This window comes from Pan paniscus, chromosome 12, assembly GCF_029289425.2.
Source record: "Pan paniscus chromosome 12, NHGRI_mPanPan1-v2.0_pri, whole genome shotgun sequence".
Taxonomy (NCBI): domain Eukaryota; kingdom Metazoa; phylum Chordata; class Mammalia; order Primates; family Hominidae; genus Pan; species Pan paniscus.
In genome coordinates this window covers 86,260,110-86,287,442 of record NC_073261.2, presented here as the reverse complement: position 1 = coordinate 86,287,442, position 27,333 = coordinate 86,260,110, and the positions used below count along the sequence as shown (strand labels likewise).

Below are 27,333 nucleotides of genomic sequence, written 5' to 3'. Positions count from 1 at the left end.
TATGTGTGAGAAAGTGTGTATGCATGTGTATGTGACGCCATAAGGGCCAGCGGTTTTTACTGTCTTGCTCATAAAATGATCTGAAACTTCTTTTCTTTCTTTTCCCTTTTACCTTATGTCTAGTGACACCTTATCTCTTCCCACTCTTAATGGCCTCTGCCACTAAATTCAGTAACCCAAAGATTTATTCCCAAACAAGAGTTGATCTCTCTTTTTTTGTATTTTGGAGATGTGCAATAAACATTTCTCTATACCTTAATTGGTGGGAAGTACTTAACATATTCTCTGATGCAAAGTAGATGATGTCAACAACTTTTCTTCTAAGTATATTGAAAGACACTTCCTATCAACGATAGCTCAGAAAACAATAGGTTTGAATTCCTAGATCTATGAGTTGCCAGTGCACAGAAGAAAATGTAGGCATTTTCTTCTACCAACTGAAACGTGGGTCTTAGAAAATACCTGAGCTTAAAGCTTTAGGAGGGTTTTGGAGTGTGCCAAGTTCAACCCTGGCTTAATGTGAATTTCTTTAAAATTTCTCTGCCGAATGATTACTTGTGCCACTTCTGAGAGTTTCAGCTATTGGGGAACTCATAATCAATCTCACAATCCAGGTTTAGAGTCTCTGGCAGTCAGCTCAGGCTGTTAGGTTCTACTTATTTGTCCAGGTCCCATCCCCTAGGCCAGTGGTCTCCAAATTTTTGGCACCAGTGACTGGTTTTCTGGAAGACAATTTTGATGGTTTTGGGATGATTCAAGCACATTACATGTATTTTGTGCTTTATTTCTATTATTGTTATGTACTCACCATAATGTGGAATCAGTGGGAACCCTGAGCTTATTTTCTTGCAACTAGATGGTCCCATCTTTGGGGGATGGGAGGCAGTGAAAGATCATCAGGCATTAGAGTCTCATAAGGAATGCACAACCTAGATCCCTCACATTGGATATTAATACTATTATACATAAAATTTGAGTTCAAGTTTGCTATATATTTGTAACTTGGACTACTGGACTGTTCTTGGTTGGAGAAGACACTATACAGGCCCCACTAGCCATCCCAACCTGCTTCTTCCAAGCCACAGCTAATCTGTGGGCCATCCTGTCCCACGGGACTAGTGCTACTTCTTAAGGGGTTTGGGCCAGGTGATGCGTGACAGTATTGTAAAGGGCGTCAAGAAGGCAACTCACTCTCTGTTAATAACTTTCAAACCTGGCTGAAATGAATGAACATCTAGATGAAATCATCCACAAAAAACAGAATGCTTACCAGCTTAAGCCATTATGGTCTTTGTTGGGGTGGTTAACATAGCACAAGAAATATTTAACGTGACAGAAATATTTCTCAGCAAATGTAGCCACTGTCAAAATGAAAAACGGATTCACTAAGGAGTTCTAGCTCCATGCAAGTTCGATTATTACCGAAACAAATCTGTTTAAAGCTGAAAATTGATGGCTTTAGTGTCTCTTGTTCCTAAAAAAAATCCGCTATATGAATTGGGTGTTCCTAAATTACAGTTTAATGTAATTAGTCATGTGTGTTTTTGCCCCAAGCTTGGTTGTTTATAAAATAACTCCAAGTTAGGGTAAGAATCTTGAAATTCAGAGTGTTCTCTTACCCTTAACTAATTGTAGGACTGACAGAATTCCAAGCTCCTGAAATAGGGAAACATTCCCTGTAGACTTGAATACCTAAGAAATAAGGCTTTGTCAAGTAGAATTGGTACTCAGCAAGTGTAGATACCTCCTGCTAGTGTAGATGGTTTAGTTACAGTGGAAGTATGTGGGCACACCAGGTTCTAAGACTGGCCTGAGGACTCTGATAACACTTTGTAAATATCACCAGCTGTGTCTAAATTAGCCTCCTGTAGTGTGGGAAGCTGAGTCGTGAAGCAACTCTTTGGGCAGTGATAACCCTATAATTTTTAACAAACATATCAATGTTATGTCCTAGAGAATGTTAACATGTTTATAAAGGGTAAATGTAAACCCAAGGCTGCTCCACATGCAGAGAGGGGCATAAATGCTGCCCAGAGCCTCTTAACATGCTGCTGTGATTCATCTATGAATGCAGGTTCACTTACTGAGTGTTACTTTTATGCATGTAGGTAAAAGTGTACATCCCACTTAGTCTTCAACCTCCCAGGAGCCTGCTGCAGTAGGTATTATTTTCTCTGTTTTAGAGATGAAGAATCTGAGGCTCACACAATTTAAATGACTTGCTTATGAGATCTAAAACTCTATCACCTCGCTACAATTACATGACCCATGGTTTCCATAGAGAAAAATCTCTGTGGTTTGTACAGCAAAAATTCATTCTGATAAAATGTAAGCTGATTTAGCATTGTTTTATGAAAAATGTAATTGGGAAATATCTCTCCTCCTTAAATTAACTCTCTGGATATGATATAATACACAAAATATTATATTGCTCTTTCAGAGAATGAATGGCTGGCTCAATTTTATTCTTCCTGGAATTTTATTTAAAAAAATGCATCTTTATGCAAATCCTCTATTCATGATTTATTTCAGCCTCATTGGGAAGTGGGATTCTCCTCATTTTGGTGGCAAACATCTGTCTCTCTGGGCAGCAAATGGAAAGGGCGCTGGCTCTACAGCAATGACAATAACACTCTCATAACTCTTTTCCTGATCTCAGGATCTCCTGAATGGACTCTGTTCTGAACATAGGGTTTGAAAGTTGACGTTTGAGCAAAGTGGTGATGCAAATTGAGTAACAGTCTAATGATGGCCTCGGTTTGCACAATACAAAGTGATGGCAGTTGCTCAAGGCACCCCTCATCTGCCTGTTCCTCTTTCCTTCTTTCTGTTGTGATTTTTTAATGAGATCTCAGTAAACAGGGCCCTCCACTGACCATAAGGTCCCATGATTTACTTGCTCTTGGTCACCTCACAGATCCTGTGTGCCTCAGTTTCTCCTTCTGGAAAATGGGCATAGTCAAAACCAACTTTCTCTTTTGTGCTATTGGAAAGGTATAAACAAGATTTTTAAGAGAAGTTATATGCTTACATATAGTAAACTTAGTTTTGGCTTGAGGGAAATTAGCTGATTGGTGGAATTCAGATGGAGCATCTCCTTCCCTCACTGCTCCTGAACACTTCTATTAGAGGGTAAGTAGGCTAAGGTGGGTGCTGACAATCTTGTTTGTCTGTCTGCCATGGCTTTCTTGTCTCTCATAAATAGTAACCATGCATCATGATGTTGTGATGTTTTTCTTCAATATCAACCATCTGGAAAATCTCTCTTTCCCTCCTATTGTCAATAAGTCAGTGGCCTATCTTTTTTATTTGGTCAAGGCCTGGTGCATATTCTATTAAGTCTGTAGGTTTGAACTCTAAAATATTTTGGGTCACTGTTTTGCACCTCAAGCCCAGGCTGTACCCCTAACCTGGACCTCTAGGAAATCTTCAAAGGGAATGGGATTGTTGGAAGACTGACTTTATTAGTGCCACTCATTTCTTTAGTAAGTATTTATTGTTAACTTATGTGTCAGGCACAGTTCTAGGCATTGCAAATGCAGAAAAATAAGATCCCCGATCTCATAGAATTTCCATTCTGGCAAGGGGAGATAGTAATCAAAGTAAACAAATAACAAATATAATATATAATAATTTCAGATACTGATATGAGTTATGAATATAATGAAGTCTGGTGACTGGGAGGCCGAGAAACCCCTCTGAGCAGTTGACATGTGAGCTAAGACTTTAGTGAGGAGAAATAATCGGATATGGAGGGAAAGTATTCCATGCAGAGAAAATATCTCATGCACAACTGTGTAGAGAACAGAAATATGCCTGTGTCCTACTGGCATTAAGCTTTGGGAGGCAAGTGTGACAAGATGGAAAGAGGATTGACTTGGGAATCAGAACTTGTGGGTCAGGGTGGGAATCCCAACTTCAATTTCTCCATTTCTTGTAAATGGGTTCATGAGTAGCTACTGCACGAGGCTGCTGTGGGGCTTATGTGGATATAAAACAACTATTCACCAATTGGGAGACCATTTGGTCACTCAGTGCTGCTAAGGTGTTGGTCAGGAAAGCTTCAATCTTTGCTTTGTCTAATCCTAAGGCATCACATTACCAAGAAGCCCATTGGTCAGTAGGTAACATCAGAGGGCAGACATGGAGTATCTGATGGTTAAGGCGTTGGTTCTACAACTCCAGAAGAAAAATGAGCAATGCTTTATGGTGCAGCAGGAGCCTTGGGTTCTAAAACAGTCTCTCTGTGATCTTGGAGGAGACTCCCTCTCTCTGTTCTCAGGTTCTTATTTGTTAAAAAAAAAAAAAAAAAAAAAAAAAAAAAAGGCAAGGGGAGGTTAGAATCACTGCTCCTTTCCAGCTCGGGGCCAGGATTCTAAGATGCTCTATCTAACAGGCCATAAGACACAACACCCAGCCAGACCTGACCAGGCAAAGGCAAGGCAAGGGAGAAGCATGCGGTGGGATGTATGTGCCAAGGTTGGTTCATGCGAGTGGCTTTTCATTGCAGGAGTTGGAAAGACAAGGTCTTTATCAAGAGAGCAGGCTGTGAACAGCAAGAAGTAATGCTGCCAGTCACTTTTATGTGGCTCCTCTCTGCCTATGGAGAGTGTTTGTGTGTGGTGGAGGGTGGCTATGGTTTCTCTTCCTTCCACTTCTTTGGGTTAGGCTGCAATGTTTCCCCTACTGAAAACAGCATACAAAGGCTCCCGACTGGGGATGAAAAGTCCCCTCATGCCTCTCACATTGATTTGCAAGCAACAACTAAAACTGTATTCACATTGCAGCAGCCCATGCCAACAAAAGAGCTCTTGGACCCAGTGATGGCACATTGTTTGCAGAGCGGAGCTGCTGCCACCCCAGACAAAACTGCGTTAGAGACACGACTTCGGGCTTACAAATAAGAGTGCTGAATCATTCTAGAGCCCTTCAATACGGTGTTTTCCTCAAGATTTTATAATACGCAATTTAAGAGAAGAACAGACCAATGAGCCAATATTCTTTTCAGAAACATCAGCTAAAGCATATCCAGAGGCCAGAAAATAATTGCTTTTTTTCTCCCACCCTCTTATACTTCCACCTTTGTTTCTGGCCTGCCTTGTTCTGGAAGTGGAAACTGTAGCTACCTGATTCAACATTTTCTCCTGCTACTGCTGCATTTTTAGATCGACAGATATCCTAAATTTGCTTTGCTCACCTACTAGTATGTCCCTAGAATATCTCCCATAAATAATTTATATCTGGAACTTACTCTATCTTTCTTCTTAGTCATGTCCTCTGCTTTTCCTCTTAGGATCATAATTATCAGCTACATAACAGTGAAATTTTACTAAGAATACTTAAGAACATTGACAGAAAATGTCATTTTATATTTGCATGTCCAATTTGCAAATACACAGATAAATATATCTCATGTGTACAAATATGTGAAAGTTCACATCTCCATGTCAAGTGATACGAAGTTTGACATAGAGAAAACAAATGTCTCAAACTCCTTTTGAAACATGGCATGTGTATGGTGTGTGTGTGTGTGTGTGTGTGTGTATTTATATAGATTGTTTTCTAGATCAGACACAGTATGATGATGTCTTTTAATCCAGTTATATACGGATTGGAAAACTTTAATTCACAAATAAATGTATTCATTCTTTATAAAACAAAGACTTAGCATTGCCAAGCGCTGTCTTAGTGCCAAGCACTGTCTTAGGTGTTAGAGAAATAGCGAGGAACAGGGCAGATTTGCGGTGGTTGTTGTTTTTTTTAATTTAGATTCTTCCTACTTCTAAGAGGACTTGAGCAGATCTGTTCCTATTAATAGAGCATAAGATATTTTAAGACAAAAATAGGACAAAAAATGTCTGAAGCAGAAATAAAGGATGCTTTTAGTCACCTGAGTTGACTGAATTTTGAACACATAGATTAAAAAAAGACTGTGCTTTCCAATGGCCAAAGCAATTTAGAAACCATTGAATTATATAGTTATGATCTTCCAGTTGCAAGGTGACAAAAATTAATTTTCTAGGGAAAAAAGCTTCTCTTTAGGAATTTATCATGTTTTCTTTAAAGTTTAGTGAGTGGCATTGTGAGGTTTTATAAAAGATAAAGTACTAGTTTTCAAATGTCATACATTAAAGATAAAAATTAAAATTACAGATAAGTTAAACTCCAATGAGGGCAGTTTTAAAAGAGGCTCTGATAAGAACTTTAAGATTTACTTTGTGATATCCAATTCTCATCAAGGATGAATGGCTATTGAATTCACTTAATGTGACCATTAAACAGTGTATTTTAAGCACCAAATGTCTTAAGTGACATATTGTGAAGTCGGTGTAATTACACACTTTAACATGTATTCTAAGGTAGGTATTGCATCTTGATTAAAGTTAGAGCCCTAAATTTCTTTCTTTTTATTAATAAAAAGGAAATTCTTTATTGGGGCCATGACATGCACAGAAAGCATGTATTTCTTGAAAGGTACTTGAATCTTTTGTATCACTCTCTTACATAAATTCTGGTGCAGCAAACAACCTTCCAATATATAGTTGTTTATGTGCAATGAATACAGGTTAGAAAAACCTCCAACATAGTAAAACAACAGATAAATAGAGTTAATGTGAGGCAGAAGAACAGGCATGAGACTTGTAGTTTGGATACTACCTCTGCAGTTTTTTGTTTTGAGACAGAGTCTTGCTCCGTTGCCCAGGCTGGAATGCAGTGGCATGATTTCGGCTCACTGCAGCCTCTGCCTTCCAGGTTCAAGTGATTCTTGTGCTTCAGCCTCCCTAGCAGCTGGGATTTCAGGTGTGCACCACTACGCCTAGCTAATTTTTTTTTTTTTTTTTTGTATTTTTAGTAGAGACAGGGTTTCGCCGTGTTGACCAGGCTGGTCTCGAACTCCTGGCCTCAAGTGATCCACCAGCCTCAGCCTCCCAAAGTGCTGGGATTACAAGTGTGAGCCACTGCACCTGACCTCCTCTGCAGTTTTGAATAAGATGGGTCTACCAAGAAGAGCAGGGTGGCAGCTTGGGTGGGACACTCAGCAAGACCTGGATGTGTAATAATTAAACAGAAGCCAGGCATGGTGGTGCCTGCCTGTAGTCCCAGCTACTCAGGAGGGTGACACTGGAGGATCACTTGAGCCCAGGAGTTCAAGGGTACAGTGAGCTATGACATGCCACTATGATGTGCCACTGCAGTCCAGCCTGGGCAATGGAGGAGACCCCATCTTTTTTAAAAAAATAGAAGAGAGACTATAACTGAGATTTCAAATTTCCAAATTCAATTTTGTCAGTACATTTCAAACCGAGAAAATGTCCTAAATGTAATGAACTAGCTTACATTTTAAAAAAATTATCACTTACAAGGATGGATTGGATAATTTAAAGATACCTGTGAAGTAAAATTGGTAGTAATTTGTGTGATGATTTAGAACTCTAAATTTCAAATAGCAGTTACATGGAAAGCAAGTTGGCATTTTATTTATGAGAATGAAGGGTCTTTAAGAGACCCTTTAGTATTTCCATGTCCTAAAGACAACTCACAAGGTCATCTCTTCTAATCCTATTAACTCACAGGGGAGGTTAGAGGTCTTGTCCAGAGCCCTATAACTAATTGGTGGCTTTTTGATCATTGAATTCAAGTATCTAGAGAAGCCAAAGATTCCAACAAATAAAGAATTTAAACACTTTATTTGTCACCCATGTTATATGTACTCTCTATCACAGAGAATGGGAATCTTTTAACTCTACAATGAAACAAGGAGTAAGAGCTAAGTTGGATGGCAGCAGTGTTGCTCATATCTCCTGTTGGTTTCAAATAATTACTATTTGACCTTTGTTCCTATCTTTTTCAAGCATGCCAGTGATTCCAAGCCTGAAACAACCTACCTACCTAGATAACTAATAATATCACAGAGAAAGAGCAGGAGCTTGGAGAAAAGGCTGGGCATTGATTCCATTTTGTTTCATAAGACCTGACACAATTGCTACTCCAGATATAAATACAATTCCTACACCACAAAAACATTCCTTATGATGGGACTTAGTCTGGACTTTCTAGGAAATCCAGTAACTGATCCTGCCTACTTTCTAGGACTGATTCTATTCTTCCTGGTCCTTCTGCACTTCTGTCCCAGGCTTGCACACTCATTTCCAAACCCTTACCTTCCCCATGTGTAACTGAGATTAAAAGACTTGTTAACTTCATCCCTTTTGTCCTGAATTAACTCATCTGAAATGTGAGCTCTTGAAACCTAAACTAAAGTTGTAGGAGGAACACCTAGGATTGAGCTGAAAGCCTACTGGAATTAGACTCACAATGATGGGGTTTCATATTCCAGCTAATCACTTGCTAGTTGTGTGACCCTACACAAGTTACGTAACCACTCTGGGCCTCAGGATCCATAGTTGTTAACTTTGGGAAAAATGACATAGCTCAGAATATAGGTGAAGAACAGAAATAATGCCTACAAAGTACCAGCCATGTCATAGAAGCCAAATGGTAACATTAAACAAAAAGTGGGCCACAATTTTTAATTTATTTTTATTTATTCTTTTTTTTTTTTTTTTTTTTTTTTTTTTGAGACGGAGGCTCGCTCTGTCACCCAGGCTGGAGTGCAGTGGTGAGATCTCGGCTCACTGCAAGCTCTGCCTCCCGGGTTCTTGGCATTCTCCCGCCTCAGCTTCCCGAGTAGCTGGGATTACAGGCACCTGCCACCATGCCCGGCTAATTTTTTTTCTTTTTTTTTTTTTTGTATTTTTAGTAGAGATGGGGTTTCACCGTGTTAGCCAGGATGGTCTCGATCTTCTGACCTCATGATCCGCCTGCCTCAGACTCCCAAAGTGTTGGGATTACAGGCGTGAGCCACTGCACCCAGCCAAAGTGGGCCACAATTTCACACTCATATGTCTTTGACAAAGTTTTCTTTTTTGTTTTTGGAGTTAGGGTCTTAATCTGTAGCCTAGGCAGTCTAGTGGTGCAATCACAGCTCACTGCAGCCTTGAACTCCTGGGCTCAGGTGATCCTACTGCCTCAGCCTCCTGAGTAGCTGAGACTACAGGCATGCACTATCACACCTGGCTAATTTTTTATTTTTTTGTAGAGATGGGGTTTCACTATGTTGCATAGGCTGGTTTTGAACTCCTTGGCTCAAGTGAGAAACTTTCTTAGGACAGTTCTACCTACTTTTGCTCATGAGACTAGCATCCTTCTTCATGAACCTCAGTCAACATATGATTTTAGACAAAGGAAAATTATGAATGTTGATATCACATAAGAAAAAGGGCAAAATGAGAAATCCCATTGGTAACACCCTCCTCCTTTTTTTGGTTGTCTTCTAGACACACTGAGGCTATGTCAAATCTGACACAGCAGAATTATTATTATTATTATTATTTTTTGAGATGGAGTCTCGCTCTGTCACCCAGGCTGGAGTGCAGTGGTAAGATCTCTGCTCACTGCAAGCTCTGCCTCCCGGGTTCATGCCATTCTCCTGCCTCAGCCTTCCTAGTAGCTGGGACTACAGGCGCCCGCCACCACGCCTGGCTAGTTTTTTGTATTTTAAGTAGAGAGGTGGTTTCACCGTGTTAGCCAGGATGGTCTCCATCTCCTGACCTCGTGCTCCACCTGCCTTGGCCTCCCAAAGTGCTGAGCCACCGTGCCTGGCCCTAGCAGAATTTTTAACTGCTTAAATTGGATTTTCAGATGACCTAAGGCTATCACAAGGGTTAAGTAATGACAATTTCCCCATAGTAATGATGTTCAATAACAGACGAGATGCTGCAAAGTCTCCTGCTTAGACCAGATTTCATGGCAATCCCTTGAAACTCATTTGAGGTACCATTTTTATTAAGACTTTTAGAGTAGATTAGCCTTCAGGCTGATAGTCAAGTGAATTATTGTCCAGGGGACCACTGAGTTGACAGTATTTTATATTAAATAATTGAGGATATTAATCCACAAAGCATGCATGGATGGACTGATGACAGAAGCATCCTTTAAACTGAACTAGTATCCATATTGGACTGGTGGGCTAAGGTGACATGCCCTCTACTTATTTATTTAGCTGGAACTGGGTCACTTTAATTTGCTGTGAAATGTAGTAAGTGTGGACAGGTCAGCAGCATGCACCAGCTGGGCCTCATGTAGAATGTCTTCCCTTATACTGTAGAAGATTCCACTGGCATTCCCGAGATCCAATTATGTAACAAGAAGATAGGCACTTCTGAATTATCATCTCACTTGGCTTTCTTTGAGGCTAAACTTCAACTCTCCTCTAATCCCCTTCCTTCTAGAAGAACAGAAGTGAAGTGTATGCTGCTATTGTGCTGAATATTTAGTTTAGGCAAGCCAGAGGATGGGCAAGATATGCTTTTCCATTGTCAAAATCCAACGGGCCATGAAGCAAAATCCCCATCAGGGCTACTGTAGGACTATAATGGCCATCGACAGAGCTCCCATGTTTCAGTATTGGATGGTATCTTAGAGCTAGCCTAGTCCAACTCTCTCCTTTTCCTGATGATGAAACCAAAAATTAGAAGTGTTAAATTCTTTGCCAAGATTATACAGTTGGTAAGAGACAGAACCAAAACTGCTGGAGTTTTTTTTTTTTTTTGAGCCACTTTTGACTATTCTTTCATTATAAAGATGCCAATACATACTATGTCTGATATGCAAATGGATATGTCAAAAGTAAAACAATTTCAGGAAACTCTTTAATGCTGGATATTTAACATTAGGTAAAAGAGGGAGGAGTGTGTTGACTTCAAAGAATGTCACAAATTACTAGGCAGGAGAAGCCTATGGGTGCACCTAGGAAAACAAATTCTTCCCTTTGTTCTTCAGGGAATTGACTGGCATCCTCCCCAAGGAACTTGTGCACCGGACTATAAGGAGACCTAACAAATGTTAAGGAAAAAAAAACATTTCTATTTCAAGCTGCAGCTCCAATATCCAAACAAATATCTACTATATAATGTGCATGTCTATGTATGCATGTTTTGTGTATCTTTGTCTTTGTATGTGTGTATGCCTCTGTGTACGTGCATACCTGATTTGTATGTGTGTGTCTGTGTTCGCACAATGCATGCATGTCTCTGTGTACCTGTGTATACGTGTGTTCTACATGTGTGTTCACTCAGGCCTCATGCACAGCAAGTAAGTGCACCCTTCATGCTGGAGAGACTGTTGGGCTGATTTGTTGCCTGGTACTGCCCCTTAACAGTTTTGCTTCTTGAGCAAGTAGTTACATTGTTTTTCCAAACCTCAGTGTTCTTATTTATAAAATGGTATGCACGATACCATGAAAGAAAGAAGTTAACCAGTGTGTTTTTAGTCCCATAGCTATTTTATTAATTAAATTGAATTAACTGCATTTGCACAAAATTTGATCATATTTTATTATAGGTTCTATGACAGAATTGCCTCCCAAACAACCAACTTTGGTATTTTCATGTACAGATGGCCTTTGTGAAAATGCACACGGTTTAAATTAATTCTTATGGCAGCTCTATGAATAAAGCAGTTATCTCTACTTTACATATGAGCAAACTGAGATCTTGAGGTGTAGTAATCTTCCTGGAGTCACCCAGGGAGGTTTTGGAAGGCAGGGACACAAACCCACATCTGTCTCTAAAGCCAGTCTTGCAATCATTCTCTCCTTTGCCTCACCTCTGCCCAAAGCTGTTGTGAAGAACAATATGGTGGTTGTGGAACTGGCACTGGCATCCTGGTTCCCTTTATCCAGCTAATGTTTGCCCTCTTCTCTGACACACTTGTTTCCCTTGATACCTCAGCTGGCACACGATTTTTTAGAGTCGACTCACCATTCTGCCCTGGTAGAAGGAGAGAGATTTGGGAAAAACTCAAACTGGACAGTGAATGCTGGCTTCATGGAGAAGGGCATATGCTGGCACACCTTAACAGCACCTCGTGGTACTGGACTTGCCTTGCAAGTTTTGACAGCCATTGAACTGCAGAACCCACTGTTCCTAGTGTTCAACCCAGGAAGAAACAGAAGGAGAACTGCCAGGATGTAACTGCTTAATCCCTTCCTAATCTCTGGATTCTCATAAATCCTTTAACTCTTCAAATATGGAATTAAAAGAACTGGGTTTGCAGAATCATTATGGTCACAGGAGGCCCAAGTACTGAGCTATGAAATTCAGAAAAAGCAGAGGGACAAGAAGATTGCCACAGGGTTGACTTTGAAACCAGTTTGAATACAGTTACTGAGAAAGAAAAGCAAATCCCTATTTACAAAATTATTATTTTTGTTTAGCGAGATATACCGAGTTAATTTTGCACAGAAAATTGCATAGCAAAGAAACCTCTCAGTAGAGCCCTTTAAAAGCAATTTAATATTTGTAATAAGGCAAATTCTACTGACTCTCAACTATTTAGCCATGAAATTTTAAAATCCAATGAAAGTCTGACTTCAATAAATGCTGCTTTACAAATTTTATTGCCTGTGTAACAGCCTAGGAATACTGACATTCTTTAGACAGTTAAATTTAATCATAAAGACAAATACTCCACTTTTGAAACTGCCCTTCATGTAATTGCGTATAATTTGGTGCTTTTAAAACAAACATGGGTTTGATTTTCTGATATGTTGTTTCTCAAAATTGTAAATAAGGTCGATTTACCCAGCAGCCTGTGAATTTCTAAGCAATTGTGCCTTATTTCCAAGCAGTCATTTAGAAACATAAAGCACAATATATTGTACGACAAGAAGACTTGAGAGGTTTCATATCTCAGTTATTAACAATTCTTCAAAAGCTCTAGGCAGGAGTTAGTTCCATCATGAAATGATGACACCATGGCCGCAGGTAATGTGACGCGGCCAGTCTCTCTGTGAGAGTAGGGAGCAATTTTCCTCATTTTGAAATTTCCTTCTTCTAAAGGGCAGTAGATAGCACACTGGAACAGTCTTCATTAGATATAGGATCTAAGGTCTGTTCTAAAGACATGTTGCCTCTCTCAGACTCAGATTCTTCCTTAATTATCGTAAGAAAACGATAATTATAATATTAAACACAACATATGAAAGTGTTTGCAAGTCAAAATACACCTCTTTTAAGTAAGGCAGTATTAACATCTTTATAGTTGTTTCTCTGTATACCTATTCTCACCAGAATCAAATACATGACACTGGCCTTGTTGGCAGCATAATCCCATTCACTGTTTAAAGCTGCCCTTTTCTATTGCCATAGACTGGTCATAAAATGTTTCCTTGTTCTTGAGAGTCATAAAACTATGTGAATGAACCAACGTAAACCACTCCTCTGCTAGAAAAGCAAATTTGGCCTTAATAGGTCTATTGATGGGGTCATCTCGGCCATCTCTCTGAAATTGCAGACTCTATACGTATTTCCTGTTCCCTTCCACAGCTTTGCTTTCCTCTATGACAAACTTATCATCATAAATATACTTTATTTTAATGTATCTGTCTGATTTACTGTATCCTCCATTAGACTGTAAGCTCCACTTGGGCAGGGGTATTTGTTGCATTCGCTGTCATGTGCCTTGCACCAAGAACAATAATTGACATAGAAAAACGAAGGAATGATGGCCAGCTTATGGTTGTTATACAAATGCTCATATACCTGCAGCTGAGAAAACAGAAATGATTAGAAATGGCTCAGTATAAGGCTTAGGATGCTTTTAATGTTTCAATTCTAATATGTCAAGGCCCATAAAAGAGTTTGTTAATTTTTAATATTTTCTACTATTGGCTTCGTCAGTAGTTTCTTATTCTAGAAATTTTTGTCTGCTTAGTTGTGTCTGTTAAGAGGGAGTATAGCTCATGCCTCATATATTAAGCTTAGATTTATAGAAAAACATAAGAAATAAAAGAGAGTTTACCCCTCCTTCTATTAGAGCTTATATGCAAATTCCAAATCCACTCTCCTGAGCAGTTACCCACCATTTAATGTTCATAAATTCCCACTATATATTCAATTGCAAAAAACCAAAGCAAGATTATAAACACACTAATAATAAACAGGCATAAAATTTTTACTACCCTCTCTTCTCACAGCACTTGGGAGATGTGTCAAATTACCCTGTGGCAGACTGGAAAAAGGGATTTGGGGTAGAAATCATGGCCCAACTGCTAGTGACACAGTTTCCAAATTTTACAGCTTGGGAATCACTACGTATTTAGGAAACTCTACCTTTGTTAATTCGTTGCAACTGTAGAAGATGAGCCTGCAGGGATCTTTAAAGAGAGCCAGTGTAGATGGAGCAGAAGAACAGGAAAAAAAATCCAAGGACGGGGTTGCTTTCATGAATCTTTAAGAGGGACTTTCCTCTATCGTTATACAATCACACAAAGAATGGGCAGGGTTTGACAATACAGGAAGAGGACACCTCTCTCTCTATTTAATTCCCTCATGTTTCTGACTCCGTGAGTTTGAAAAACACTTCATTTTGTAGGAACTTCCTAAATAAAACTCTGTACTTTGCTTGTGCAAGAAGAAACAGAATGTAATTCTATTTCTATCTCTAGAGCCAGTGCAAACACGTATTTGTTGAATGTTGTTGAAGAGAGTGTAAAATGATGCAGATGGTTGTGGTCAAGTGTCTTAGTGTCTTCCCTTTCCACCTAGGATTTTGCTGCTTTTTTTCTTGACCTTGACTTGGCCACCTTTGTGCTGCTTACAGGGAATTTTCCAGACAAAGCCTAGTGATTGGCTATTCGGGAATTAGAGACACAAAACGCTTTAAATTTATCTTGTCTATTTCCAGAAAGATGCAATATAGATGGAGGAAAATGTCATGTGTGAAGACATTTGCTTCATCTAGATAGTCAATTTAGTCTTTAAAATGTGCATACATTAACAAATAAACTTATTTCTCCCTTAATTTTGCCATGGAAGCCCTTTGGTGCTTTGCCATAGACCAAGTAGCCACAGTAGGAAAACTCAGCTCAGATTGGGCAATTTTAATTTATAATATGCAGAGAAAGGCACTCACCAGCACTGACAGTGATAGCTTCAATGAACTGTTCTCTCCAGCTGTTAGTCCCAACCACAAGGGCCAGGTTTGTCTTCTTAATGAGTTTGTCCACAGTACTCTAGAAAGGTTGAAAAGAAAAATATAAATGCTGGGTTTGCTAAGGCCTCAGGAAATCCAAGACCTTGTTGATTTTGAAACTCCAGAGTTATATAAAGGGTAGCAGATGTTAGGCTCAAAACAACAGTATTGACATCAAACACTGTTATGATTATGCAAACAAGCATGGTCCTTAGTTGGAAACATTCTGAAATGGAAACTTCTTTGTAGCAAATACAAGTCTCCTTCACTGACTAATGAAGAATAGCCTCAGTGTTTAGAATAGCAGATGCTGCAAAAGCCCATCCGTCCCCCTGAATGCTTTGCCAACTTGCTTCTCTGCTGGTTTCATCTGTAGTGTTTCGTCTGCAAGTGAATTAACATATGCCCTATTCAGCACTACATATCTGCGAATAGCCGGAAGTGACAGATTATGGAACCAAAAAATATTGCTATTGTATTTTGTTTATCAATGAAATGTAGCCAGATAATGGAGTCTCCAGGTTGCCTGCTGCATGGTCATCAATAAATGGATTTGTCTCTGGGTACTATTTTGTCAGCCTCTTGCCTCTTAGAGAATCTCATGCTCACCCTATTCCTATTGCAAACAAGAATACACAAAAATATAAGAAAAGTTCAGTTCTTATGGTTTAGGGCACACTGCAGTTTACCTTGCCCTAAATATCCCCTGCTTTACTGGCACTGTGCTGCATACCCCTTATTTTTCTTTGGAACTTTTTAAGCACCTTGTTTTGTACAATCAGTACTCTCTAGCTTTCTAAATTCAGTTAATGTAACAACAGGAGCAGCCAAATATTCACGAGAAAACTAAGTAAGCAGATGGACTGAAAGCACTACTGCAAGTCATGGCAACTACAGGGAGAAAAGTCATTTCCAAGACACTAAGGCTGCTCATCCCAAGAAACTACCACAGTGACTAGTCTACGAAACATCCACACTTACTGTCAGAGCATCCTTGAATTTCCACTAATTGCAAAGAGGCAGAAAACACATTATTTGTCATAGGTCGAAATCTGTATATGTTTTATGCAATGTACTTGAGTCGACTATGGTTTAAGAGAGCACATTTCCAACTAACTGGGAGTAAGCAAAATGCTATCTAAAGCCTTGTATTAAAGGCCAAAACCAAATCATAATGTCAAGCATGTTTGCTCAAGAAGAGTCATTGGAACAGACTTGAAACATTGAGAAGATAATAAGCATGAAAGGGCCCATCTCCAACTGGCTCACTCTGTATTCGTGACATTATTCTTGAAAGAATTGTATGTCCTTAGGGTGATGACCTTTCAGCTTCCAGCTTTCTGTCTAGAACTGCTGGTGCCCCTGATAACAGCTATAACCATCACTGCTCTTGGCCACCATAACTTGAAGCACGTGACCAGCATCCATCTTTCTTCTCTCAACTCAGCCACATCTCATCAAGTACTCTGAGCATCCTCACTGCTACAAATTCAAAGTGCCTTCTAGAATGTAATAAGAAATGACCTCGATTTTTCCTATGTAGTGGAAACTTGGGACAGTTCTCTCCAAAGAGGCACTCTGTGCTGAATCCATGACGGAGTATCCCATCACCTGGGAAATAAACAATTGAACAGATAAACTTCTCTAACATTGAGCACAGACTTTCCTCAAGAAATAGCTGCTAAAGAACAAATGTTTAAGATAAACTAAACTTCTGTGTGTAAAACTCAGGGTAGATTTTAAACTGTAGTTCATGTTAATCCTGGGGGATTATAGTATAGCCAGGGTTCTTCCTAGGACTTAATTTTCATATGTATCCTTCCTTGACCTATGGGAAAAATGGGAATGAATAAAGATATAGTTCAGACACCTGAACTTGGACACTGTTGTCTGTATTTACCTAGGAGGTTCCTAAATGCTTGTGATCAGTTTTTCACTGCACTAGATTTTCAAAGGCTTGTGAAAACCTCACCCTCAGCAATGGGTGTTAGTAAAACCAGGCCCTCAGTCACACCATAGTAAATAAGAACTCAGTGGGTAAAGCAGAGTGGGCCATTGAAAAGTACCACCCAGATTTGGGTCTCTGGTACAGTTCTGGGAGCTCTGAGTAAGTTCTTTAAAATACCTATGTTCTAGTAAAAGAGATTTCTTAAATAATATAAAATCTAGGCTGATACGTAAGGGCAGTTCTAAAACATGCCCCTAACGTGCCTCGTAGGTATTAATGGTAACTATACTGATGAACTTTGAAGAGATGACTGGAAATAATCTATGGAAGCTATCCTACAAAGATAAGTACCCCAAACAACTGGTTTCATGTAGAGACTTGGGGCACTTTCAAATGGTCAGATCATTATAGTGGTTACCAGAAAGGGCTTTGGACCCAAGAAGGCTTTGCTGCCTGGAAGACTGTGCCCGGCCTTGCTTAACTTAATGCTTCTTATGGGAAGTTACTATGATTGCTCTTCCTGTCATGGGTGCATGGAAGGGGAAGGTCTGAGATGATCCCATAAGGGAGAGAACACACAATTCCCCAGGAGAACCCAGGCAAAGGGCAGGGGCAAGCTTGCTTCAGGAATACCAACCCATAGACTCTCTGCTACAGAAAATGGCACTCAGCTCTCTGATTCCAAATGAAAAGAGGGTGAATGAGGAAGAGTGAGGTTGAACACACATGGAGAAAAGATGAGTAGATGGGTCACCAGAAATGGACAGTCTGAGATTCCCCGACTTCTGGAATTTCAGGGAACTTGTGCACATTCCAGGCATGGTTGTGCAACAAGCCAAGTTCTGTGTCATACAATGGGGGTCTAATGATCGGGGTCTGCCTAGAAAGCATTGGTTCCACTGTTTACCCCCTGACCCCCTCCTCCTATGGAAATGTGTGAAAGAAGAGTTAACAGACAGATTCTCAGTGGCCTAAAGGAAAAAGTTTAATTGCATTTTTATCTTAAAATATTCCACTTTAATTTCAAAGACATTCTGTTTTCCACCTGTCTCCTATCAGGCACCTCCATTTGTGACGTAAATTAAAAAATAATTAATGGATCCAGCTAAAGGAAAAGAGGGGACTATTATGAGAAGTCCAGATAAAATCTGAAACTTCTAAATTGGTGTTCTGATTCTCTCTTTTGAAACCTTCATTCTGGTGTTTCAAACAGGAACAGTGTCTGCTTTTGAAAAGTAAGCAGGTAAAATACTGCTGTGCTCTGGGTTTGTAATTCTGGAAAGCAAGAGAGGGGATGCACCTTTCATATCCCACTGCAGAACTGAACTGTTTCTTCCCCTGTGGTCTTCCCAGATGCTAGAACCATGTAGGGTAGAAGGGATGGGAGGGGACATAGGGACAGAGGGAGCAGCTAAGGATCAACAGGAAATTTCACTTCAAAGTCTTAAGCTCCATCCCGAGGCCCACACATTCAACTTCTGCAAAAATGACTTTTATCATCTAGAGAACTGGGAATCCAATTTTATCAGCTCAACTGTAAACTCCGGTTGCAGGCACTCTACGTTCGGTATATTGACTGTACTAAAATGTCCTTGGATCTGAAGAGGATGATTAAATATAAATGAGAGCTTGTCAATGGGATGTTCCATAGGGAGATATTACTATCCCCCTCCAAAACAAAAGCCTCCTAATTTTCAGCAGTGTGAATGCCTTGCTCTGACAGATTTATTAGCATTTTCAAATAGAACTTGGTTTCTTCCACACATAACAATCTGTTAGGATTCACCTTTGCATGTTCCTTGCTGCCCCTCAGATTAAACCTTCCCTTTGGGGCACCTCTGACCTTGTGCAGTCATAGATGTCTCCTGCTGGGCCCTGGTTCTGATGCTGTTTGGTTTACAGGGCTCCTTGGTTCCTGATTAACTCTATAATTCCAATTTGGCCCCAAAGGCTCTCAATTCACAAGCCAGTTCCTGAAATTACATCTACTACTCTTTCCAGGTGGATCTTAAGCTTTGGCCAACCCTATGAACAGTTTCTGTCCCAAGGTGAGACTGGCTCCTGGTGGGCAGTGTTGGTGAGCATACCTTGAATTCATAGGATTCTTCAATGATCACTTCCAACTTGGTGTGCTCTCCCAGGATGGGGCGCCCCATTTCTGCAATGCGCCTCTCCTCTTCCTCTTTGCTGGTCAGTGGCTGCTTGTCATCATATTCATCTGTGAAACGGAAGTATCAGAGAGTGAGCACTGTGTTCTGTTTAATTTGGAAATCCCTGGATTCTGCCATAAGAAAGCCAAGGAGGAAGGAAGCCCTAATGACCTACTAAAGCCCCCTGGGTGAGATCACGATGCTGGAGGGAAGAGCCAGACAGACACTTGGCATGTAAGGCAGCATATCACTGTGACAGCAAGTGATTATAACATCTCACAATTTAAGCTCATGCAAAAGTTCAGTTGAGGAAAAGTAATGTATGGGGCATATCACTGAGAAAAGACTCTGCCTGTAAATTGTCTATGTTAAGGGAGTCACGCAGCTATTCCCTGTGACACTGGCTCAGTTGGCTGTTTGTACACATTCTTTCAGCACGTGACCAAAGGGAAGCACAATTGAAAGTGCTAGAGTGACCCTCAGAGATGGCGGAGTCTGGCCTCTTCCTCTCCACTTTCTAGGGGCAACAGAAAATGCCTGAGGCCCAAAGAGATGGGGAACAGGAAATTCTGACTTTAGCCTCTCTCTTGCCAAGAGACCCTATTGCAAGTTAAACAGCAAAACATCCATTCCATATTTCTGTGAGATGCTTGGGCTCCAGTGCTGCTTCAGTCTGGTGCAAAGCCAAAATTTGTTAGGAAAACCTTGGCCATGTTAATCTTAAAGTAAACAGGGAGGGCGAGGGTGAGGCCTTTCGGGAGTTAAAATACTCACTCACCATGTGAGCACAATTATTTCCAGAACCACCACCTAGCTTACAGTCCAGGAGAGGACGGTGGGTGCTGAGGAAATGTTAATGGATCCAAGAGGCCATTAATGAGGGGAAGCTCACAGTTGGCTCTCTCTTTGTGAAGGTCATTAGGATAAATCCCAGACTGAAAAGGCCATGCATATAAGAAGGGCAAACACTGGTCCTATAATTACCCTTATCCTTTAGGCCCAGAATGCTGAAACAAGACAAGCTACTTCTTCTCAGATTTAAGTGGAATGAACATTGTCTCCAATGAAACATTATCTGATATGGAAAGACCTCAGCCCTGATGGCCTCATTTCTAGGACCTCTGGACAAAGTGCCTCCAATAGGGGGCTGTTGACTAAAAAGACATCCAATAAAAGGGATGTTTGGTCCTGGCTTCCTGCCTGGTGCATTTAAATATTAGCTTCTGTAGAAGTCCATACCTCCCATTACCTCCAAAGACCCATGGCCTCCCCGCTGCTGAGAGACCATGCTATGGTGGCTCCATTGTTGCTTTGGCAACTGTTGCAGGGAATGAATGGTTCCTAGGCTAGCTGCTCGTTGTGAGGGCAGGGAGTGAATGAGCTAGAGGCACTGCCAGCATTTAATATTTCAAGGGTCAAAACCAACAAAAGGCAAAAGGAGAATGTAGCATATTGATTAATTCTTTAGTATACATTTTATAGTGTCATCCTAAAAGCCCATTTTAAAATCTGCTTTCCTAGCCTCAGAGATTACAGGGCACCAAATAAATTAGTTGCAGACTAAAAATAAATGATTTTGGACTGGCCAGAAGCTGCTGAATGTTAGCAGAGGCAAAGGAGAGGGGCAAGGAGATTAATTTTAACTATAAAAGTGGCAATATTTTTTATAGTAGGATGGGGAAGTTATGACCCAAGGGAAGGCAAAGAGTTCTGGTTCTCCAAGATTTGTCCTTGCAAAATTATGTGTGTCTAGTCAAGAGAGGTGGCTGAGATACATGAAGTGCAATTTATCCAGCACTGAAATTAATAATTTTGATTACCACTGCTTTGTGATCCTTGAACCCAGGATAATGTTATTAGTAGTTTTCATAGCAGTAGTTTATGCTAGCATCTTTGTTTGAAACTTTGGCTGAACATGGATGAGTTGAAGACTTACACAGAACAAGAATGGTTTTCTCAGAAGAAGGAATATTACAACTTGGACATCTATTTAAACTGTGAAGCTATTGGGGGAGAATATTTATTATGGCCTTCTTTTTGTAGTTTACTTATAAATGACAAGCTGCTTTTAATGGGACTCAAGGCAATCTACCTAGAAAAAATAGAGAAATTACAAAACAAAGCTGATGTGGTAGCATTGTTAAGTGCAGCATTTCATGAAATTAAACTGGTTTTGATCATGGTATTAAATAACTGGACATGGAATAAGCAAATGAAGTCAAATCATACAATGAGTGAAAAGGTTCTTTCTTTTCCAAAAATCCTTCAGTCCTTCTGATCAGGAAGAAATGCTTAATTCGGTGCTGTTAGGTCTGTAACTAGTTCCTAATATCTCGACTTGTACCTTTTAAGATAGGTAGTCAAAATAGTTCTCAGGTGTAGAGCACTTGCCATCATCTAGCTAGAATTTAATAACTTTTTTCCATTGTAAAAATTTTTAAATTTTACTTTCTATTTGTGGCAAATGATACTAGTTTTCCTGTGTTAGTGACTTAAAGTTTTCTTTTAAAAACAAACTTAATAAAGTATAAACATGAGGCAATTTAAAAAATTACATTAAGTAAATAGTATAGTTGGTATGCAACCAAAGCAGTGTGGGAATGACAAAAATTAAGAAATATAGTGTTAACTTATTTCATACTAACCTAAAAAACAGTAAGGCACACTGTTTATATCATTTGCTACACTCTTGCTTCAAAGGGACTTAGATTTCTTAATTCCACACTTTTATCCCTTTATGTATTCACCTGGACAAGCTTCACAATTTTCATTTTGTTAAATCTTATCTTTCAAAACCCCACCTCTTCTGGCAGGAAATAACTCCCTATTGATGAGTGAGAAGGTTTATGAACTACCACTCTAACCTTATATTAATTCCTTAATATTCGTTGTGTGTATAGACCATGGACATTTTCATAGACTGTTTTTAAATTTTTTAATTATCTTTACATATAAATATCCGGCACATAAACTCACTGAGATAGAACAATAAGTTTCATTGTGCTTTGAACCATCCTTGTATCCTCTGGCACCTATTACAATATATGGAATATAGTAGGTGCTCAATAAGTATTTGCTGTGTGACTCTCCAACTCACTGTTAATAAAGCCTCTTAGTTGCTCAACCCATAAAAAACGGATCATTTTTTCATTGAGCACATGTCATTGTACTCCATACCACGTCAGCACTTCCTCCTCTACTTTCCAGGAACTTATGATATAATGGGGACAGGAATAGACAATGGGCAACTTCTAGGCATGATAAGGACTAGGGGACCAGGGTTGGGGAACAACTCAGTTGGCCTAAAGGGAGTCAGGGAAGGAAGCCTTCCTTTCCTGAAGGAAGCTTCAGGAAAGAGGAGCTATTTGAAGTTGGCCTTGAAGCACATATAGAAGATTGCCGCCCGGTGAAGGTGATGGTAAGGATAGATAGGAGGTGGTAGAATGCAGAAGTTCATTCCAGGCAGAGAGAAATCAAAGTACAATGGTACAGGGTCATGGAAGGGTCAGGGCCGTTTTGACTTAAGTATCATAAACTTTTATTTATATGTAACTGAGAAATGGCAGCTGTATAGATTCTATTATTGCTCTACAGTTATACTGATAAATTCACATTTATGGTCTAGATTTTTTGACTGGCAAAAATGAGAGCCAAGTCTAATTTTTAACAAAACTGTTTTCTGTCTTTAGATACTTTCTGTTGAATACGGAAATGGTTTAACAGCATTTAAAAAATTGTAATCATCTATTTTGTTTCCTTTTCTCTTGGAGCATTGGATCAAAAGCAGATCATTTTACTATGGTTGAGGTCAGTTTCATTTCTTTACTTCTGCAGAGTGAGATAACATGCTGTGGTTTTAGTTTTCTCAGATGGAAAATATACTCTTTCTCCTCCTGAGTGCACATGCACACTTTTAAAATTCACCATATTTTATTGAGAAGTTGGGAATAAATTACATAACATCATAGTCTTAACCAATCCGAACAACTTAAAGATCAAATGCATAATTAACAGCCACTGTTAAAATCAATATTGACAGGACATAAAACAATCCTGGAATAGAATCACCAGTGGGGAATCTCCCTTCTCCTGAGTAATTGATTTTGCAAGCAATAGCAAATAATAAAAGCTAATAGGTACCTGGCATCTGGGGAAAGCAGCATTTTGAGAAAGCTGTTTCTAATGCTCTCTGGTTCAAGCTGTATTTTGAAGCAGAGTCAGTGTAAGAGGTGAAGTGCTGAGAGTGGGAAAACAACACAACCCATAAGGTCCATCTCATTATCAAGATCTCTACCTCAGGGGACACTGTTGAGAGTCTTCAATGTAGTCACATTTTAAAACTGTACAAACAACGTAGAATTTGGAGAGGCTGACAAGGCCAGTGGTGGGACAGTTTGCTCCAGATCATTTTGATCCTCCACTCAGAACTATGCTGACAAATCAGAAAGCAGAGGTCTCTCCTGACAATTTTTAGCATGTGGCTGGCCTCTTTGATTGGAGGCTAAAGTGACTGATACAGACCCAAATATCATTAGAGATGATATTTGGGTTCTAAACCTATATTAGATCTGGGATAGCTGTGTAATCCTCTAGTCACCCTGTCAATGTCATTTATTTCCCCTGTGGAGAAACCCCACAGATGTACTATCATCTGTGCATATCTGGCTAACATCATGTTGCCTGGGGGCAGCAAGGGCAGGCTCTGGGAAGAAATACAGCTCAGCTTTAAAAGAAACTTCATGGTTGGGCACCATGACTCATTCTGGTAATCCTAACACTTGGTGAGGCAGGGGCGGGTGGACTGCTTGAGCCCAGGAGTTCCAGACCAGCCTGGGCCACATGGTGAGACCCCGTCTCTACAAAAAGTACAAAAAGTAGCTGGGCATGGTGGTACACACCTATAGTCCTAGCTACTCAGGAGGCTGAGGTGTGAGGATCCCTTGGGCTCAGGAGGTTGAAGCTGCAGTGAGCTGTGATTGATTCCACCACTGCACTCCAGCTTGAGTGACAGAGAGAATCCCCATCTCAAATAAAATAAAGAAACTTCATTATACTTGGGATAAAAACTGATGTGTGAGAAGAAATATTTCCAAGAAATCTGGAACACATTAAAACTCAGGAGAGAGAGGCCATGGGATCAGTCTTCTCTGCAGGCTGGGCTGGTCCCTCCTCAGTGCTCCTTTTCTGCCCTCACGTGCTTGTGTTTTGTTGTAATCCACCGTACCACTGGCTGCCAGAGAAGCTGCAGCATTATTTAGCAATGTTTTAGAGAGGAGAGGGGCTAAAATGCATGACTGTAATGTCTCTAACATTAAAGAACTCTGGGAGGCTGTGGTTTTCAAGGATCATGATGAAATGAGTACCTGCAATGGTGATTACAGTAGAGAGAATCGGATGTTCTCTAGCATGAACCTTCCTGAAGACAGGTTGGCCTAGCAAAAGGACAGGCAGAAAAATCAGCAGAATGGATTGCATTGATTTGCTATCAGAGCTTTGTGGAATTAGTAAGCTAAACATCACACCCAGATGCACACATCACAAGCAACGTTAGTTTGGGGATTAAATGATCATAGGTCACCCCTAGGTAGGTCACAGAAGGGAGCTCTGGTGGAGGTTACTGATGGAGATCACTGCTCAGAGATGAGCGAGTATTTCATGAGCCAAACAAGACTGTGTCAACAAACCACAAGCCCCATGGTAGTGAGTACAGCCAGATTCCTACAGGTATCTTAAATGATGTGTCAAGGTCCTTCAAGGTACCGCTTGCAGAAGCATCATGGAACAACAAAAGGTATAGTGGCAGATGTCGTGGTTGGCAAGCCAGTCTTCATGACTGAATTGAAGTAATAATGTTTTTAAGTCAACCATTATAGAAATAGTGTACTAGTGGTTGGGAAGCCTATTAGTGCCAACAGTATAGCCTTGTGTAGGCCATTTCTCCAGTTTCTCCCCATGTAAAACGGTGATAATAGTACCTGCTCTGTCTAAGACAGGCAGAATGTTATGTACGCCTGTAGGTTTTGCAAAGGTAGGCCATCGTCACAGCAACTGTTTGGATAACCTAGGGTTAACCTAGGCCTAGGGGGTTCTCATTGAACTCCTGGTTCAGCTGACTTCCAGATTCACTTGCTATTTGCCTCTACCAAGAGCTACCCATAACTGACCTGGGAGTCATGAGATTTGGGATTCAGTGCCACCTCTGCCATATGCTTGTCATCTAAACTTGGGCAAGGTCTTTCTCCTCTCTGACTCTCAGGCTTCTCAGTTATAAAGTGAAGCTGAATTTGAACAGGCTTTCTTCCTCCAGCCTACATACTGAATTGATGAAAACATTTTCAACTGTCAGAATTTTCATAGTTTGGCTTCCTTAAAAAGTCTTGTGTCTTATCAAGTCTATTATGTGCTGAGCATAATAGGATTAGATGAGTAATATTAAATAGGTATACTGACTGATTTTTAATTAGAGAACTCTATATCTTAGAAGTTTTGGGGATCAAACATACATTCTTCTCTCCATAGTGAGCCAGAATACTTAATTTATTAAATTATTCATGTTTATATGGTCCAGTTTCCCCATTCTGGGGTACTTCTCATTTTTCACTTAACTGGAAGTCATAATGATGGAATTTATTAGATATATGTGGGTTTTGAGTAGAAAAGGGGTTCAATGTATAATTTCAAGATGCAGGTAGAAATAAGCTAGAGGAGAGGAAACAGGACAGTGCTGGGATTAGAACAGTCATCATTAATTTCTTCAAACCTTCATTTCCTCCCCTATGTGTGAGAACAATGTCTTACTCTATAAGATTGGTGATAAAGTGATATGATGAAAAAGAAATATTTACAAACTCTAATGAGTTATAATATTTAGAGTGTTACCTTGTCGTATGACTGGAAGGTCAAGGGGGAATGAGATCATAGGCCCAAACAAGGGCCTTTCAATGAGGCAAGGTCTGGGAACAATAGGTAAAGATCTGCAGATTCCAAAAGCACCTCCAACACTTAATGTCCATCACTAATGAGATCTCTGAAATATTGGTATTAGGCTGTGGATCAGACGATTTTTTCAATTTCCATATATTCTGCTTCAAATTTAGATTTTCACACTCAGCTGCGCAAGTCCATGTAAAAGCTGCAGGCAAAGTCCCAGGGCTAGATTAATTCTTCTTACTGCCCCTGCATCTCAAAGCCTTGACTTCAAAGCCTCCAACTGACTTCAAAGAAAAGTTCTTTAGGGCTTGAAGCTGCTTTTCGCTGTAGACCTAAGTTTTAGAACTGTCCTCAGGGGCATCAGTAGAGAGTGGATCCTAGGCATTCTGGTCTGATTTAGGAAAAGAAGGGTCATGTAAAGTGAGACGATTTCTTAGAAAGTAGGAATGGACAGGCCAGTGTAGAAATTCCCAAGTTTTGGAACATTCTCTTGTTCTAACTGCATTAATTTCAAGTCTTGGGAAGAGGTGATGGTAATAGGAAACTGCCATTTCAGATTACAGTTTCAGCCATAGGAAGAACATAATGAACTAACTACATGAAATGATAGAAACCTTTGTAGGAGGTGATTCTGTCATCTTGGATGCCAGCTGTGGCCGAGGCAGGAAAAGTTGGATATTATCAGACAGATATTATAGAATTTGATGCAAAGAAGTTCTGAGAAAAGAAAACTAGGATCCCATTACCTGAGATATTAAAAGGGAGGATAGTTCAAATGACATAGAAGGAAGGCCCTTAAAACAAAATTTGGGCCAGGTGCGGTGGCTCACGCCTGTAATCCCAGCACTTCGGGAGGCCGAGGTGGGTGGATCACGAGGTCAGGAGATTGAGACTATCCGGGCCAACATGGTGAAACCTTGTCTCTACTAAAAATACAAAAAATTAGCTAGGCGTGGTGGCACGTGCCTGTAGTCCCAGACACTCGGGAGGCTGAGGCAGGAGAATCGCTTGAACCCTGGAGGTGGAGGTTGCAGTGAGCCGAGATCGCGCCACTGTACTCCAGCCTGGCAACAGAGTGAGACTCCATCTCAAAAAAAAAATCCTGACACATTCAATAATAAAACAGAAAGATATTCAAACACGTCAATGCGTTTAACAGAGCATCCTAGTAGCCACAGGTTTTTAGTTAGGGTCTCTTTATCAGATTTCACAGGATGGAAGGTGCTGTTGGATAGTACACTATTTCTATAATGGTTGACTTAAAAACAT

The 27,333-nt window shown here is 40.1% G+C and overlaps 1 protein-coding gene across 14 annotated transcripts in view; it reads right to left on the bottom strand.

Moving 5' to 3' along the window:
- SLC8A1 (solute carrier family 8 member A1) overlaps window positions 1-27,333 on the bottom strand; it is a 401,197-nt gene that overhangs the window by 33,663 nt on the left and 340,201 nt on the right. For 11 of the 14 annotated variants that reach the window (XM_024927577.4, XM_063594617.1, XM_024927576.4 and 8 more), the window contains 3 exons: window positions 24,498-24,566; window positions 19,072-19,202; window positions 14,977-15,076 (listed from right to left, as the gene is read on the bottom strand). In XM_024927577.4, the coding sequence (XP_024783345.1) occupies window positions 14,977-15,076; window positions 19,072-19,202; window positions 24,498-24,566 (300 nt within the window). The remainder of the gene's footprint in view (window positions 1-14,976; window positions 15,077-19,071; window positions 19,203-24,497; window positions 24,567-27,333) is intronic. The other 3 variants (XM_034953021.3, XM_024927575.4, XM_024927579.4) reach the window with 1 other exon arrangement.